Here is an 18,839-nt window from a genome sequence, read left to right as displayed (position 1 = left end):
GTTTCTGGATGTCCCCTGTGCCCGAAAGCAACGAGAAACATTTTTTATTCGTTGTCATACCGTACTACTCTAATCTGGTTTGTTGGAAACCATCTTGCTCATTTATTAACTCTGCTCACAGTGGATCATTTGAAAACTGACTCACATGAATTAAAAAATTACCAATTTATTGGCAAAAGTGTGTAGGTTGTACCGGAATATATAGAACACAATTCAATTGTGTTTTTAAAAAACTTTGAAAAATTGTTTGAAAAAAGTCATATTTTTCAACTTTAAATATTGTAATGTTATTATAAAAGAAATTGAATTGTTCTTTACAGCAAAAGATTCTGTAGACTTTCCCGAATCCATTGATATCCAATATTAATACATTAGGATTGTTTAAACATGTTTAAGACAGAATCTTTTGCTGTAAAGAACAATTCAATCTCTTTAATAATAACATCACAATATTTGTTTAAAGTTGAAAAATATGTATTTCTTCAAACACAAATTTCTCAGAAACTGTGCGTCTAGGAGAAAAATTAAGGGCAAATTCGGAATCAGCGTGAAAAACTCTATCACCTATAAGAATCGCATAGTGAGAATCGAAACGTTTTTTGGCTGTTGGACAGCGTAATCTATACATTTTGGTTGACTACACAAGAGTTAACTTGGAAATACGTAACTTCGTTATTTCGATGCATCCTGTAGATCCTGAAAGCTTAAAGCTTAATCCAATATGAAAGCGTTTAATATTCATTTGAAACAATATCTATATTTAAAGCACTTCTCCGAGTAGAATCTGTTAGTTATAATCTGTTTTTCGTAAGAAGACGTCTATACTCTCATAAAATAAGTTGCGAATCTGCAGTAACAGGCTCATATACCCTCATATACCCCGAGATAGTCGTAATAGCTGTCCATCCCACTCCCATTACTTCCGCCTGCAACATATTGTAGCAGTGGAGTGGACAGCTATTGTCAGTGTATCTCAGGTGTCTTCTTCCGAAGAACGAACCACAATTATATTACCTTGCCGAGTTGTCGTTGTCGCTGTATGCGTCAAATCTTGTAATCGAATTTTGAATCACTCCCCCATCAGCCAGAGACTTGAAACTTTAAACATAGTTCAGAACTGGACGACAATGCAATATTAAAAAACAAATTAAAAAAAACTGTGCGTTCAGGAGAAAAAAAATTTTAACATTAACCGTCACACTCGGTAGTACGTCATCGCGTTCAGCGATCCCCACTCCGCGCGCCAGAGCCCCCTACTCCACTACACGTCCCCACTTCGACTCATCCTCACTCCACTGACCCACTTCGACTCATCCTCACTCCACTGACCCACTTCGCACCGAAGCAGCTCAGTCAGTGTGGTGTTCCGTTTATTCAGTTCCATTTCGGACTCCATCAAGAGACGTCGTCTCTCGGAGTCATCCCCTCATTCTATCTCTCGTATTTCCCTGTCTTGCGTTTCTATATCTCAGTATTTCATACCAGTATTACTATATCTTGCGTTCCATTTAAAAAAGACTAGAAATTCGAAAATAAAACAATATAAAAAAAAACTTTTTAAAAACCACGCCTATATTAAAATGCTCTAAAAGGGAGAAAATAATCTTTTTAGGCATTAGTGACTATAAATAAAAGCGTGGAGCTCCCACGAAGGTTACGTCAATATAGTTTAGCGCTCCACGCGTTTATTTATAGTCACTAATGCCTAAAAAAATTATTTTCTCCTTTTTAGTGTATTTTAATATAAGCGTGGTTTTTGAAAAGTTTTTTTGTATATTTGTTTTATGATTTAATCTTTTACGAATTTTTAGCGTTTCTTAATTATTATTCATAGATCCTCTGACTGACACACATCCTCATGAATGCATCAAATCACAGGAACAAGGTGCACCCTCAACTCTGGAAGTCAAATCGAAAGGATTCGAAACCTTCACCCTTTCTTCTCCCTCCTATGCACGCACACAATACACAGTGATATATTGTACGACTGCTCTTCCGGTTTTGCGAGGCTTCTTCATGTACATCCGCTTTTTCGCGTTCACCTACGTTCCACCCTCCGAGATCACTCTGATGATCACCTATCGCCATCAGGCCATCGAAATCCTTCCCGGATTACATCAACGCTACCATAAGTTCGAATGTGGCCGAATCTATTAAGTGATAAGTCGGATCGGAACACATTTCTATTCATCTTTGATCATGTTTACAGGGGTTTCCATGATTATCGCTCGTTTAACAGGTTAAGGGTGGTTGCACGGTGGCGCCGATTGGCCGAAGGTTCGCGCGCGCGCACAGCCGGAGTTTCGCGGGAGGATTTCGCGAGGGTGTTCTCCCGACGAGCCGTGTTCAGTCGTTATCAGGGGCTGTAGGCGGAACGGTGTAATTGTCCGTTCTCCGCCGACCATGAACTCTCAACCGGAATTCACTTGAGTTTTACAGGACCCGTCGTGTTCCGTCGCCGCTCTATGGACGTTCACCATTACAACAACGAAAGTAAAAGTCTTCGTGGAACCAGACACACCGGTGTCGGTCCTCTTGCAGGCCGAGGACAGTGGTCGCAATAATTGTGGGTCGTTCGCACGTGCGTCTTGATCGTGAATCGGTTCGGTTTTCGCCAACGGGGTTGCCAACTGTTCGAACGGCGAAAAAACCATGAGAAGTTCGTCGTTGTTCGCCATCATCGCCTGGCTGCAGTGTCACGTCGCTGGTACTCGTGCTGGTGAGTCCTGATGAATGTTTTTCTCTCTCTCTCTCTCTCTCTCTGCCCATGTATCCATCTGTCTCTTTTTGTCTCTCGGTTCGCCACTTCGAAGCCTTATCACAGCCATTAATAATTCTGCAATAGCAACACCACCATCTTTGCTGCTTTGATGGTCAGGCTTTTGTTTTCGCCGCAAACAGTGTCAACACCGCCGCCACACAATTTCATGCACTCTTATTGTTCCTCGGTTTCTATTTGACAAATAATAACGCCGCGTTTTAGTAACCTCGAAATGGAAGATTTAAATGCGAGGGAATAATTAACGCAGGTGATTTGGAGCGAGGCCTTTTTGTGGTAGATGTGGTATGGATTTGTTGTTGAAATGATACCTGCTCTCTCGCTGGGAGGCAGCTGATAAATATTTCATTGTACAGTAATATAATAATGAATATATACAGTGATCCAATTATTAGAGCCGTAATGCGAAGCATAGATTTATTGCGCACATGACGGATAATGTTATTCATTGTATTGCTAAATATGTATTTGCAAGTTGCAATTGTCAATACTTCGGGAAAGAATATTAAGAATTCAGTATGGATGGTCTGTTATTTAAACATTGATTGTTGTAACGTGAAGTGGGCAATTTATGCAAGTGTACCTTGTTAAACGGACAACATATTGTAATAAATTAAATGCAAAAGGAGATGTGGAAGAAAAAATTTAAAGACCAGAAAATAGTGATAATTTAACATTGCACGGATCGCCTATTTTAACATCTAAATATTACGTAATTATATTTGAAATATATCGTAAATTTAATTGTATTTATCATAGAGCAATTTGCTGCGAAGAAATTTTATCAGCGAATGGTGTCTTTTTTGAAAAATTATGATCGTGAAATTATCCAGTTAGATATTTACCGGTAATTGGATCGATATGGGGGTTGAGCATTTTGAAGAATTTATTACGGTCACGTTAATGCATTCTTTGCGAAGCTACATTGCATAAAATGGAAAAATCATATCGAATGATGGTCTTCAAGCAACGCGTTCGCTGAATACGTGACGGGAAATTGGAAAATTGCGAGACGGAAATGTTCCTTTCCCCCGAATCGTGAAAAATCAGTAATAAATCAACCTGTTAACAGGGTGACTTTTTAGCCGTCAGTATATATAACCCTACTAAACCACCGGTATTAAGGGATTCATAACATGTCCGACTATATAAAAAACAAACTAATTAAACGGGAGACTGCAGGATTAACCTTTTCAAGTCTCCATGTGCACATATGTGCCTCGTGTTATTCATTTTTATTCTTTTCAGCTGACAGATTTATTCGGAACTTTATTATTTCGTACAGGTTTTGTGCTTTTGCTACTGAAACAATTAAAGAATGAATTGTTTGAGTCTACAATTTGCGAATTTAGAAATAAATCATTTGTATAAACCGTTTGTGTTATTTCTGTATTATTTTAAATTTGTATTATATTATTAATCGAGGTTTCACTCTATATCGAGGATTAAAGTATAAATATAATCCAAATTTGGGCGTCGTCTTAATCCGAAAAATATTACAAATATTTTCTAAACATATTTCACATGAAATAGTTCAAACTAAGAAAATTTTATCATAGAATTTTATACCTTGTCCAACAAGACGAGGCTGTATAGTACCAGCGTGCGTCGTTTGCTGCCCAACTGAGAAGGGTAAAATCAACTCTGTCGCACTCGAGCGGCTATGTTTACGTTTTCGTCTCGTTGGACAAAGTATAGTCTATCGTCTCACCGCTATATCACAGGGATACTGGGAATTTTTTCGCGAATATCGTGCGCATCTCTTTCACACAAATCGAGGCATTACTGTATTAACCCTTAGCTCTCGAATGGTGACTCTAAGGCGCCACCTAAAATTGCTGTACCATTATTCAAAATATTGTTTACATTATTAAATATGTCAGTATCTAATCAATTACTAAACATTTAGGTATTGTATTCGGTATTATACCAATTTTATATCCATAAAATTTCGAAAATCATAGGGAATGGAAATATTCTTGGTCGGTAGAAATGTTTCATTTTCAACTTAAAATTGCTCCGGATGCAATGGGTTAATAATCTCGTAATAGTAGTATGGGTCGGGAATGTGTAGCACAATAAAAATAATAATGTTGCCGCGTTTAATTAAGTTTTTGTTTTTGTAATGTTGAAGATTAACGCTAAACGTACCACGAGGAGTCAAATGACCCATTTTAGATTTTTTATTTGATACAATTATTGAAATTGTAAAGGTGTTTTCATGGGAATTTATGGAATATATTTTTTGACTCCAGTGTACATATCATAGTAAAAATCGCGCAAAATATAAATAAATTTAATCTTGTTATTTTTATTATAATTTCGTAATATGTAGTCACATGGGTCGTTTTTCTTTTTGTAATGTTGAAGATTAATCAGGGGGTAGACTCCTTTTTCCAGCATTGCAAGGGTGCGGGATTCGCCTTCTCATTTTTCGATAATACAAACACGCGGTTTTTCAGTAGTCGAAAACGCTAGATAGAAGATCGATCTAGGACGCTATCTCCCTCAAAAGTCCTATTTTTTCGTTTACGAAGCGTAATTTGCATTATTCATACCCCATTGTATACCCCACTCCACCTTACTTCAATAGAGAAGTTGACTAACAAAATTTCTCAGAAAAACATTTATAATTTTCATATTTCTAATAAAAGAAATCAGGAGCAAGTAATTTTGACTCATCCGGTAGTTAGATCGATCTTTTGTCTAGCGTTTTTGACTAGTGAAAAACCCCGTGTTTTATTATCGAGAAATGAGAAGCCGAATCCGCACCCTCTCTCTCTTGTAATCCTGGAAATGAGTCTACCGCCTTAATAAGGATTCTGCGGAACAATCGAAGTTAGCCGTGCTTATCGTTATTATTCAGCAGCATTCGCTGCGAAGTGGCATGCATTATTTAAGGCGACAGCATTAATAAAAGTAGGCAATGCAGGGGGATACGAGTTCTCATGGCAGACACAACGTTTTTCGTCTCTCACGTGAGTCGTCCTCGGCGAAATCCACGCGGCCGTCTGTGCATCGTAGATAAGGTGCTTAGTTCTCCGGCACGGTACATTTCCAGCTGTAACGCAAAGAATTCTTCCCTCGAATAGCGGTTACCGTTGTAGACCAGGACGAACATCGGGAAAAGATATCGCTTCGCGTCCTGCGGAGCCATTCTTCTCTGACACGCGTTGAAATTTCTTTATTTTTCATGGACACGGCGAATCGAGGAAAGGAATCCCTGCTCTTTCGTGGATTTCTGCTGGGCGAATCCTGAGGCTTATCATAAATTTTCCTGATGGAAGCTTCTTCTGACGACAAGAACCATGAAATCATTTGCGCGGTATCTATTTTGCCGTGACTTGGCTATGGGTCAAGTTAAATGATACTCCATCTGTCCCATAATAATTGTAGCAGTTGATGAATTGAATTTGTCCCATAATAATAGTAGCAAAAGGAAATAAATATAGAACGCAACATTTTTATTATCAAGAAACTAGATTACATTAAACGATAAATGAAATATTTTACTCCTAATTTTTATTTTGAGTGTTCAGATAGTTTCTGGATTTTTCAATAATTTCGTTACTGTATTTTAAACTTGTAGGTGGGATCCCTTCGCTGCGAAGCTTTGCTTTCCCTATATGCGTGAGCTTAAAATTATTGTTTTAACCATCGTTCTTCATTGCTTTTACAATGTGTTGATATTCAACTGAAATAAAACAATTGATTTCGATCAGCGGATGAAATTAGAGAAATAGTTGTAATTCGTAATAATTAGGTTAACTTAAAAATTGAAAGATGTGTCGAAACAAATGACAGATGTCATGAAACATTGATTTTGATTGTAGGCTTCGCAATTTTGTGCTGCAACATAACTCTCAACTGCATCCGCCAATAATTCCCCCTTTAAATATTCACTTGTTACTATTGTTATGGGACAGAGGGAGTACAATTTTTTAGCAGAAGACTAGCGAACATTGCGCTCCAACAATTTCACTTTTATCCTTGTTATGTAAATGTTGTTCTTATCATAAAAATGATAATCTAGTTTATATTAATTCGTTATTTAAACTGATGAAAATGTATTTTGTCGTCCACCACTCTGTTTTATTATGAATGTATAAAATCTGCAGTTTCGTTGCTATTTACTAAGTGCAACGTTTGAAAATAAATTATTTAACACATTTTATAGTTTCTATTATTATTAAATTATCAATATTATACTTCCCTGGATACTAATTAAATCTCTTACATTTTATATCACTTGTGTATTCCTTGTCTACTATATTAACATTCGTTTCGAGGTGGAATTAAACATTAATACTGAACATTAAATATTAAAACATAATGGTACAGCTATATTCGTCAGATGTTAGGAAATCTTCTAGTAGAAATTTCTTCCTTAGTCTGTTTTCCGTAAAATAGTTGTGGAAATACGAATTTGCATAAAGATCCGCAGTCTCGTCGTGATTGTTAACGCAATTTGGCGAGTTGAACAGTCTGTAAACGCTTAGCACCGTTGCTGCTTTCCCTTCCACTATTTATTCACAGTTGCTCTCAGAAGTTTCGAATTCGCGCTTGGTAAACGTATGTACCAAGTTATTATAAAGCGAAGGGAGTCAAGATAATAAGAATTGTACTGGGAAACTTTACAGAAAAATATATTTACGTTATATCTGTTTGTTATTAATAAAACTGATCATGTCCCTGGGTCATTATTAACATTACTTTATAATAATAACAACAAAATTGCGTTTGTTAAAATTTCCTACAATTTTTATCATCATTTGTAATTCAATAAAAAAAAGTACACTCTGGAATTGTTCATGGAAACATTTTCATCATTTTAGTAATCGTGAAAGAAATAATCAGAAGCAAATCTTTTTGAACAATTCGTTGATTTTAGTATTAACCAAACAATTATAAATATTCTTCAATTTTGATATAACAGCTTCAGTGAATATAAGTATCGCGTGTTGTAACCAATATTTATAAATTTTTATTTTAAAGATCCAATTATTATAAATATAATACTTTCCAATCTTCATATAAAAACTTCAATTAACGCGTTCAATGTCCCGTGCATCATATGCGATTCACTCTCCCGCGCGTCCGTATCGAGTAATTTTTATTTAAAACATACGCTACATGAAAATAAATTAACAAACGGGAACGTATATCAGTCGATGAAAAAAGATGTAGTAGAAAAATGGTGACAAGTAATTAATGCTGATGAAAATAGACATTTCAACTGAACATTTGAATATTCCACGGAATGCTAAAGCCCGGGACAATGAGCGTGTTGAATAAAAGTATCGTGTGTTGTTGCCGATATTTTTAAATCTTCGTTTGAAATATTCAAAGACTGAAATCCATTAATTGTCTGATATTGTTCTCGAGTGAACAGAGACTATTTCGATCAAACATTTGTGGCATAAGTACGGGTTAAAATGGATAAAAATAACAGTTATGAACCGTACGGAGGTACTAACTGAAAAAGAATCGCAACGATACCGTAACAGGTACCGATGAGAAAAGCTCTGGTTTATATCGGTTCAGGTTACGGTTACGGTTGCGGGATTGTTATTGTAGCGATTCTATCAAGCTATCTTCCGGTTCGATTCCACCCGCGCGAAACAAAGTACATTTTTCGCAAATGTTTTAAATTCGACCCGAAGACAAATGCTGACTGAGCTTAAAATTAACAAAACGGATATCGATGCATTCTTGATTTATTACTGACGCCGAACCAGTGCAGAACCGATATACAAGGTGTCCCAATTAACAGTTTTCAGATTTTTCAAGTACTTGCAATAATTTAACAGAAAAATATTTTAAACATAAGTTGATCAGTTTTCGATTGGCTATACATTGCAATAAAAAAAAGTTCGAAATTTTTTTCTTTTTCAGTATTGTCAAGGCCACCTCCATATTTTTAAAAATGGCACTTGGTATTTTTGACTTAACAGTATTATAGCCCGTATTAAGACGACATGATCAATAACATGACCTTGAAATTACCTTGATCTTCGAAAATTAAAGTTTTACCTTCAGATCAGGCTCAAGGTCATGTTATCTGAATGTATTTTTCGATCAGTTACCCGATGCAATAAAATAAAAATGTAGTTATGTATCAAAAAACATCGATGACCTTGATAACTCCGAAAAAAATGACCTTTGGAGAAAAATATTCATGCCAGATATTTGGTCCATTGATGATATGCACATTACGTAACAAATATTTTTTGCAACACAATAACCTGAAGAGATATTTAGGTGTCCTGTTTTAGACGAAACATCCTGTATAACTGTTACAAAACCGATGCGGAATCGATACATATTGTACATAGAAGTCTCGTGTGACGACAGTTTTGTAGAATCGTAACTTGAAACTCAAAATCATTTTCAACTCGGTAACCATTCCGATAAAACAAGTGATATATTAAGTTCCATTCAATTATGCATTTCGTATATTTCGAAATATTCCTGCGGATTATAAATGCATTTTTCGTGTATTCATAACTGTTTCGATCAGAGCCTTTGTATTACTAATTAACAGAATTTTATGCATTTCTGATTGAAATTTGTCGGTGAAATGTGAAATTTAAAGCAATAGAAGAATTCATCGATATTGCAATACTACGTTAAATTTATTGAAATTATTATGGCAGGAAATATATATTTTTATCTAACTCCTGTTTCGTGCGATTGATGCAGACAATTTTTATTCTGCATGATGATCCTTTGCACTCGAATATTTCGATCAGAATATTTGCATTCCCTATGATCTTTTTATGTATATGAAATTGGTATAAATACCTCGTACAATACCTAAATGTTTAGTAATTGATTAGATACCGACATGTTTAATAATCTAAACAATATTTTGAATAATGGTACAGCAATTTTTAGTGGCGCTTCAGAGTCGCCAAACGAGTGCTAAGGATTAATATCTTTAGGAAAAGACACGTCTTTTTTTTAAAAAAAAGTATATACGTTTTTATTTCAAAGTCATGTTTCTCGAAAACTGTGCGCCTAGGAGAAAAATTAAGGACAGATTCGGAATCAGCGCAGAAAACTCTATAAGAACCATCCAACAGTAATTGTGGATCAAATTTGGTGTTGGGCAGTGTAATTAAATCACTATTCTTCTTCACCGTGTCTTAACGTTTTGACGCAACGGTTTTTCATGTGAACAGATATCACTCCCCTAAGACACAACGTAAAGAATAGGAGTTACTTCGTATGTTACTAAACAGAGGATACTCTATACAGATCTATGTATATACAAAATCTTTGTACACATTATTGGTATTGAGAAACATCAGAAATCTAGAGGTGTCTTATCGTTTTGTCGCGGAGTGTAAAAGATGAGTCGAAAATGTACACCAAATTTTTTCCTATGAAACTTTGTTATCGTAAAAATGCCGATTCTACTTGCTACAAGTGCTCAGCACGCGAACTGTATTTTCGAATGAAAAAATTCTACTCGTGCCACCAGTTACCGATCACCCTGTGTACAATTAAATATATGGGTTTAATAATATTAGAAGCGGTCAATTCTTCCCTCTCTCGCGAAGAGATCCTCGTTTTCACTTTCTCCCGTCGATTCCCTCTTACTGTGCCAGCGAGAAGTTATTAGCGTAAATTTGAATCCTTTTCCTTCGAGCGGAACAAAGAGTGTCTCTTCGTTATCTCGGATAAGCGTCTTTGAGAGTCCCCGGCGGATGCCGAGCGGAGTGAAATTGAAAGGAAACAGCAGGATTTCCTCTTTGTGCCCGGTCTAATCGCATGAGAGTTTTATTCTGTGTGATTCTTTATTACCTAATGAATCGTTACTTATCCGCGTTAACCTTTCTCTTTCATCGATCCTCGTATTCCACGCTGGCTCGTTACGACGCGCTTCTCCAAAGAAGAGACCCGAGATACACTGACAGCCATAATAGCTGTCCAGTTCGCTACGAGCCCCCCAAATGCCATCAGTCTCGAGCGATTGTGGTAGACATCCTTAATGACTAATGACGTACGTCAGGTCTAGAGTTACCATATTTTAGGGTAGATCGTCTCGCGGACGGTTAGCGTAAAATTCATTTTAATATTAATATTACGTGTAGAAACAAATTCGTTCCGACACTGGGCTACAAACTTCGTTAAAATTTTCAGGAAATATCCTCTGTAGAAACGTGTCGGCTATGAGCTAATAAGAAAGACTACATCAATTGTAAAAAACGTTGTGTAGAAAAATGTGAACGTTCTTAATACGTTCGCTACCAGCATTTGTTTCGTTGCTTACATTTCGTGTTCGAAAGTTTTATGAAATACAACGTACCCACTTTTGAATGATTAATTAAAACAGTTTAGCAGAAGAAAGTCACAGAGATTCTCTGAAAATTATGCATTCTACTATGATTTTAAACAACGAAGTGCATAAAATTAATTTGACTGTTTTTAATGTCTTCACAGTATTTTAGCTAGACATTGTTATCATAAATTCATCAAATTCATGGTCTACTGATTAATTACGTTAAAAAAATGTAATAAATGATTTAATGAATTAATGAGTTTAATGAACGCTGTAGAAACGTGTCAGCCATGATCTAATAAAAGAGTCTGCGGATCTTTATGCGAACAATTAAAATGATCTACATCAATTGTAAAAAACGTTGAAAAGAAAATTTTCTGTTTCAGTAACTTTACTAAATTGCAAAGAAAAGTGAACGTTCTTCATTTCTTCTAACGTCTTCACAGTATTTTAGCTAGACATTCTTATCATGAATTTATCAAATCCGTAGTCTGCTAATTAACTTTGTTAAAAAGATGTAATAAGTGATTTTTCAAAATAATTTGTCTGAATTCGTAAGATTAAGTTCTTAAAGTATAAAAAAAAAATATTAAAAAATCGACGATTTAGTTTCAAAATATCGTCATTTTGTGAGTAATCAAGATTTCTAATTTCCTTTGGTTCGGACCATAACTGATTCATACGGATTAAATCTACCGACCATCAAAAGTGACTGTGTATGGTATTATAAAAACAACAAGATTCAATTTATTTATATTGTGCGATTTTTACTATTTCCCATGGAAACACCTATACAATCCCAATAATTGTCAAATGAAAAATCTAGAATGGGTCATTTGACCCCACATGGCAAGTTTAACGTTAACGCACAGCTGCATTTCTTTGATTTCGGTTCTGAAAATTCGACTTTTGGCCGCGTTTTAACATACTGTGCCTCGTTTCCTTCGAAAAAAAACGGTTACAATGGGCACAGCGACGCGGCCGTCACGCCGGAGCCGTGTGTCGCCGTGGTAACAATGGAATTAACGGCGTCAGGAACAAAGCTGGATCCGAGGCGAAGGAACACGAAAAGTTGCAAACAGTTCTAGGGGCGCGAGATGCTTTCTCCGTCGTAACTGGGCCACGAACGAAAACCTCCGCGAGACATCTGAAGAGTGTCGGTAGTGTACGTATGCGTGTGTGTGTGTGTGTATGTTGCGGTATCAACCGACTTTCGACCTTCGCCGGTTATTAGCGCGAATTTAAATGTCCTTCTCGCCGAACCGAGGTGGAAAAATCTCTCGTTATCTTTGAAAGCCGTTCTGCCAGGCCGCAAGAGCCTCTGCCAAGCAGCAGAAGGACGTGGAAACGGGACGGGCGCGGCGGTGGTTGGTTCCGAGGTATAAAGTGAAATTGAAAAGAGCCCGAGGAATTTTCCTCTTCTCTTTCCCACGCGTCATTCCCGTAGCTCTATCTCTCTCTCTCGCTTTTTCTCGCGCGCTCTCTTTCTGTCCCTCCACGTCTTGAATCCTAGCCTGGATGCAGCAAGGCTCCGTGCAAAGCCCCGGCGCGGCATCGTGTGACGGCGAGTTGCCCATATCGTGACACTTCAGACATTTCACGTTATATTTCCTATTTGACACTAATTCGTGCGCGAGGAATTAGCGAGCAATGCGATTTCCGTCGGGAATTTAACACCAGAACGACTACCCAAGGACCTCCTCCAACCCACTGCCACAGTGCACACTGCTGTGGGCAAAACTCATACTTACGATTGTTGTTAGATTTTGAAATTTTGTTCGTTGATATCAGTCTTTAAGTAAACTATGTACAGTTACTCGAATTAATATTCGAACGCTCTAAAGAGAGACGATAACTTTTTTAACCCTTCACTGCATGATTTTTTTTTATTGGGATGAAAAAATTGAAAGAGGGTCAGTTTTTGTGTTTTATTTAAGGGAAAAATATTTTAAACAATTAAAACGACATTTTATCAAATGAGATAAAATGTGTAAAATAGTAAGAAACACATTCTTAGTTTACTATACTGGGTGTCTCAGCTGAAGGAGGCCACCTAAATATCTCCTTTATTTTTAATGGCACGAGAAGAATATTTATGGCATAATTTAAATGGTATCGAAGGAGGAATATCATAGAAGAACAATTCTTTTTTGTCCGGTTATTTTTTCATAGTTTTTTCAAGGTCATCGTTATTCTTTATCAATAACTTACCAACAAAATTTACCAATATTTTTAAAATAACCCCTAATCAAGAGATATCTTTAGCTCCACTGGTAGTTCTATGATGTTTAATGTGCTATGATCTTGCACTTTGCACATTACCTCCATGATTTACCTGGTTATGATTCATGAATACATTTTAATTATTGGTTTCTATGTGACAGGCAACTACATAACATGTTACGGCAGGTTTGCACGGTCATCATTAGACAAATATTTGACTGGGCACTAGATAGGCATACTGGATGTACCACACAATTCACGTCGTAATTTTAACCCTTTGTGCCTTGAATTATGTCGTTACTCATTTTTATCATCTAAATATAGATCATTGTTTACAGACATTCTAGGTACACATTCATACATTAATATCGTAAGTGAAATTAAATTGAGCTTTCCAAAAGTTCAAGCATGTTTAATGCACAGCAGCATTTTAATGGTGCAATTAGATTCTTTTAAATGATGTATAATAATAATCTAATAAGATGATTGCATAAGTTCGCGCCCGATTTGAAAATAAAATTCAATGGTTAAATTTTAAGAATTTGGTTAAAGATTGGTTAAATTAAAATTAAAAAATGGTTAAATTTTCTACAATTAGAAAAGAATGGTGACTATATGTATAATCGATTAATAAAATTGTATTCTTTAAAATTTAACCATTGAATTTTATTTTCAAATCGGACACGAACTTATGCAATCATCTAATATATAATTCATATAAATTCAAAAATATAGTTTCAATTCTTTAGACAATACACTTTTTTGGTTACAGATGATTCGGTTTCACAATTGCGACAACCCTATAAATCACGTTGTTCAGTGCATTCTTCCTGTGTCCATTTGTTGGACTCTTTATACCGCATCCATTTTTCATTTAGCTCGGAACAATATGAATTCAAACGTACAAGGTAGCAATACTCTTCTTCATCATTGTATTCTTCATTCCTTCTTCTGCTCTTATTATTTTTACAATTTCTTCCTTTTAAATTTGGGTTGCACGCCTCTCTGTTCACTTTTTCTCATCTGTTTTCCTGCATATTCTACTCTGACTTTTCTTTCCCACAAGTGTCAGTGTATGTACATGGTCGACTTTCTTCTCTTTCTACCTCTATTTAAATCTTCTCGAGGCGGAGCTTTATGAAAAGTTTTTACTAACTCTGATGTGAACTCTTCGTGTTTTATTTGTGCATCCTGTGTTGAAGTCTCTCGAGTTTCATTATTGGATGTCCTCAAGGCACGGCGATCATGTTTTTGAAATTAGATTACAAATTTCCCCTAACGAGACACTTGAACCTGTTACGCAAAGCTCGGTAGTATTTTAAAAATTGTCAAATTAAAGATTAATAGAAAGAAAAAGCATTTGTAATTAACAGACTGGAGATTTTTATGCAAAATAGAAATATTCTGCATTGATCGTGAGCAGCAGGAATAAAATAAAAATCGATTTCATCTCTTAACGACTTTGTTACATTAATCACAACATCGCAACACTCTTAAATTTTTTAAATCTTTTACGGTTTGATAATTTGTGTTGAGTATTCACCTGAATCAGAATCAATGCGTGTTTAGATTTGAATTACGTTGCTATGAATTTTTATGTTTCGTACTTCTTGTTATGTTTATGCATGCGTGGCTGTTCACTTAGTTTCGATATATGTTTCCAATATGTTGTTGTATTAATATACTTATATTCCCCATTTAATGCGTTTAAACCTGACAATTTGCCCAACCAATATTTTCATAAATGCACAAAGATCCGCAGTCTAACAATTAAGAAATATTCATATCACAATTTTAAAATATTAAAAGTTACTGCAGGATATTGGAAAGTCACTTTGTGTATACATATTAATTGCGTAATTATTGTATATTGATGGGACACGAATGCGTATAATTCAATTATACAGTGGATGATCAAATTATTATTATTATCTAGTCATAATTTGCTTTGATTTTACCTAACTTTTGTGGTAACTGTGTCCACGGCCAAAGAGCCAAGCAGTAGTATAACCATACAAAGAGTCAGGCAACCTCACTAGCTATCATTCTTCGCTGTATTTGTTGACGTACTATACTTGAATCTTTCACGAGTGTACATGATACTTAGTAATCCGAGTAAACTCGGACATGATACGACTCTTGTGTCTGTACTAAATAAATATGTGTATCTGCTATAATCAACAAAGTTAGTTATCAGGCTGAATCACAATTAATTTCCGCTTTGGAATGGCAAGCTCATTTGTCAATACGATAAACGACGATTATACATTAATCAAATATGTACTATTCGTCATTAGCTGCAATTGTTATTAGTAAATAATATATATATATAAAATAATAAATGCATCATTGAACCCCATTCATTTTCTATATACAATAAAATGTTTAATTTCTTTATGCTTCTGTTAAAATATGCATTTAATAGTCCATGAAAATTCAATCACTTTCACAAAATAAATCGAAAGAATTGATTTTTAATTTTGTGGACTCTCCTGAAACGCAACCGAGATTTATTTCGTCAGTGAAATTCTGCACGCACAGTGGATGAACTAAAAAATATAATAACGACGACAGTAGAAATAAAATCAAACGGGGACGATGATAATTAAAAAGTAATCTTTGAGCGGAAAAAGCGGGTGCACACGCGGAGTACACAGCATAGGAAATTTTCATCCGTCATTTCGGCGGAAACGTGTGATTCTGCAGTTTCCGGTGAAACTGCGGACAGATGCGACGATATTTTTTTAATTTTTTTTTATTCTCATTTCTCGCCTCTTTTTGTCTAGGCCAAACGACGCGTGGACGAGGATCCTCCGTTGTAATTCGTAAGTTCCTTTTGTCTTCGCGGGCTCGTGACGGAAGCATTTTTAATTAGGCTCCTAGCTGCCGGCGGCTGCGTTCGCTATACGGGGTGAGTCGCGAGAAACGGAACACCTAAATATCTCTTTTAAAATTCAGAATGAAGGAAGATGTCAAAGGGAAAAGTTATATTGCTCTGGAAAATAAATCTCGATCCATGTCAAGGCAAATTCACTGACACAGAATCGTGTGCGGCGTTGCAACGACAATGGACGCCAAAAAGTATAAACGAACAGTGATCAAATAAAAATGTGATGTTTTTATATCAGAGTAACATATTTGAAACAGATTTATATTTATATTACACATACGTATAGATTTATGTAATAATATATTTAAAACACTGTTTCAATAACTCGACGACGATAATAAATTTCACAAGCCAGTTAGGTACCCTTCATTAACTCCTCAGAAATAGTAGTAAAAAAGATGTCATACTTCACTTCGCTACTCTTTAAAACAACGAAATATGTAGGTTTCACTTTTAACTTAATATTTTAAAGAAATACGTCTGCACATAAACAGAAAAAAATAAATCTATCGGGTTGTGTAATAAATTCCTGCGTTTTTTGTATTTTATTTTCTTCCTGCAATTTTGTATTTTGTTAGGTAAAATATATACAGGGTGGTGATTTTCACGATTTATTGCCGAAAATCTTGAAAATCTGCAATTTTTACCATCTTTAAACGTTTGTAGCTCATTGCAACGTCGACCGATTTTGACGAGATTTTCAGAATATGTTTAATTGACACAGATATACAAAACGAATTTTAAAAATTTTTAATATACGCCCACATAAAAAAGTTAAAAATTCAACTTTTAGCATTTTTTCAACAATTCCGATCAAGTGCAATTTTTGAAAAAATTTCTCTTCACATCGTTTAGTAAACTAATTGCTCTAGCTTCCCAAAAATGTTCAAATCGTATAGTACAATATTAAAAAAGTTATCGTCTCCTTTAGAGCGGTCTTAAACTTTTGTCCGCTACTGTATATACTGAAGTCAAAAAATATATTCAATAAGTTCCCATGAAAACACCTTTACAATTTCAATAATTGTCAAATAAAAAATCTAAAATGGGTCATTTGACCGCTCGTGGTAGGTTTAGTGTTAATCAATTTTCGGGCTTTTTCAATGGAAGCTCCAGGAGGCAGTAAAATTCATTTTCGACATGTGCTCGACATCTCACTCAAGTTGTGTGGCACCCAAGTTCCAAGTTTTTAAGTAAAGCCCCATTGAGTGCAGATGGTTAGAGATGGTAAGTGATAGTGTACTGTAAAACTTGGAGCTTAGGTGCCACACAACCTGAATGAGATGTCGAGCAGATGTCGAAAATGAATTGTTCTGCTTCCTGGAACTTCCATTAAAAAAGCTTGAAAATCGATTAAAATTAATTAATTCGAAAAATTGAAAGAGCAAGAAAAAGACTTGCGAATGCATATATACAGGGTGTGGCCGGACACAGGGTGTGGAGGGTACAACCGAGCAGGTGGTGATACTACATGTACAAATAAGTCGAAAAAAAGGAATAACATTTTTTCGTTTGACGCTTCGTTTTCGAGGAAATCGAGTTTAAAGTTGCGCCAGGTTCGCGTGCTTCAGTATATGCACAAAGTAGAATTGGCTGATCATGGTCAGACCCGTCAGACGATTCCTATGGAATAGCACGTGTAATCACTGCATTTTCAAACTCGATCTTCTCGAAAACGAAGCTTCAAACAAAAAAATGTTATTCCTTTTTTTCGATTTATTGTTACATATAGTATCACCCCGTGCTGGGTTGTACCACCCGTCCGGCACACCCTGTAACTTTATCTAACAAAACACAAAATTGCGGAAAAAATAAAACACAAAAAACACGAGAATTTATTACACAACCCAATACATTTTCTGATCTGTAGATTCAGTGTCTGATTTCTCGCGTCTCACCCCGTACATGACTAGATATATTTAAAAGTGCCACCACTTTGCATGTACAGGATGAAATACCTAACACGCGTATCCGAATGGGTTCTAATTTATGCGTTGGTTATGCATGCATTCAGATATATTTCGTTCTGAAAAAGAACTCTTTTCATTGATCGGCTTATCCTCGAATCTCGTAAAAAGAGGTCATAGAACTAATGAGAGACTGCCGCACCGTCTTTTCTTCTAGTGTTCTCCGGTATACTACGAATTCTTTTAATTATTCCTCCGCGTCTCTTCCACTTTTATTTAGAATATTCCCCTTTTCATTTCTGCTAAGCTATATCGGTGTTAATTAATTCAATATTCGTTTTCCTCGCTCACCGATTCTGACGTTTTTCTAGAAATATTTCATACAAGAATTTTCTACCCTTTAGCATCGGTACATTTCATTATACATTGCAGAAATATGTATTGTTTGATAGTATTAACACTAAACCTACCGAGCACTAAAACCGATTAAAATGTTTCAGCATACAAAAATTGCAACGCTCTATGTATTTAGATTTAGTGCAATTTTTAATACAGTATGTGCTTGGATGAAGAAATTTATCGAATCAATTCCCATAACTTCATAATTTCAACAATTGTAAAATGAAAAATATCAAACCGGTCATTTGACCGGCAGTGGTAGATATTTAGTGTTAAATTAAATTAGATTATATAATTTACCTTGGGTGTGTACAAGTTAATTCGTAACCATTTCTTCTTTAATTTGAAGACGAT

At 35.6% G+C, this 18,839-nt stretch overlaps 1 protein-coding gene across 1 annotated transcript in view; it reads left to right on the top strand.

Moving 5' to 3' along the window:
• The first annotated feature begins 2,243 nt into the window (after positions 1 to 2,243).
• Positions 2,244 to 18,839, top strand: part of LOC143213700 (uncharacterized) — a 30,547-nt gene continuing 13,951 nt past the window's right edge. Inside the window, exon 1 of the mRNA XM_076433787.1 lies at positions 2,244 to 2,719. Coding sequence (XP_076289902.1) covers positions 2,653 to 2,719 — 67 coding nt within the window. The 5' untranslated portion in view covers positions 2,244 to 2,652. The remainder of the gene's footprint in view (positions 2,720 to 18,839) is intronic.

This window comes from Lasioglossum baleicum, chromosome 11 (assembly GCF_051020765.1).
Source record: "Lasioglossum baleicum chromosome 11, iyLasBale1, whole genome shotgun sequence".
Lineage (NCBI taxonomy): Eukaryota > Metazoa > Arthropoda > Insecta > Hymenoptera > Halictidae > Lasioglossum > Lasioglossum baleicum.
This window is presented reverse-complemented; position numbering and strand designations above follow the sequence as displayed.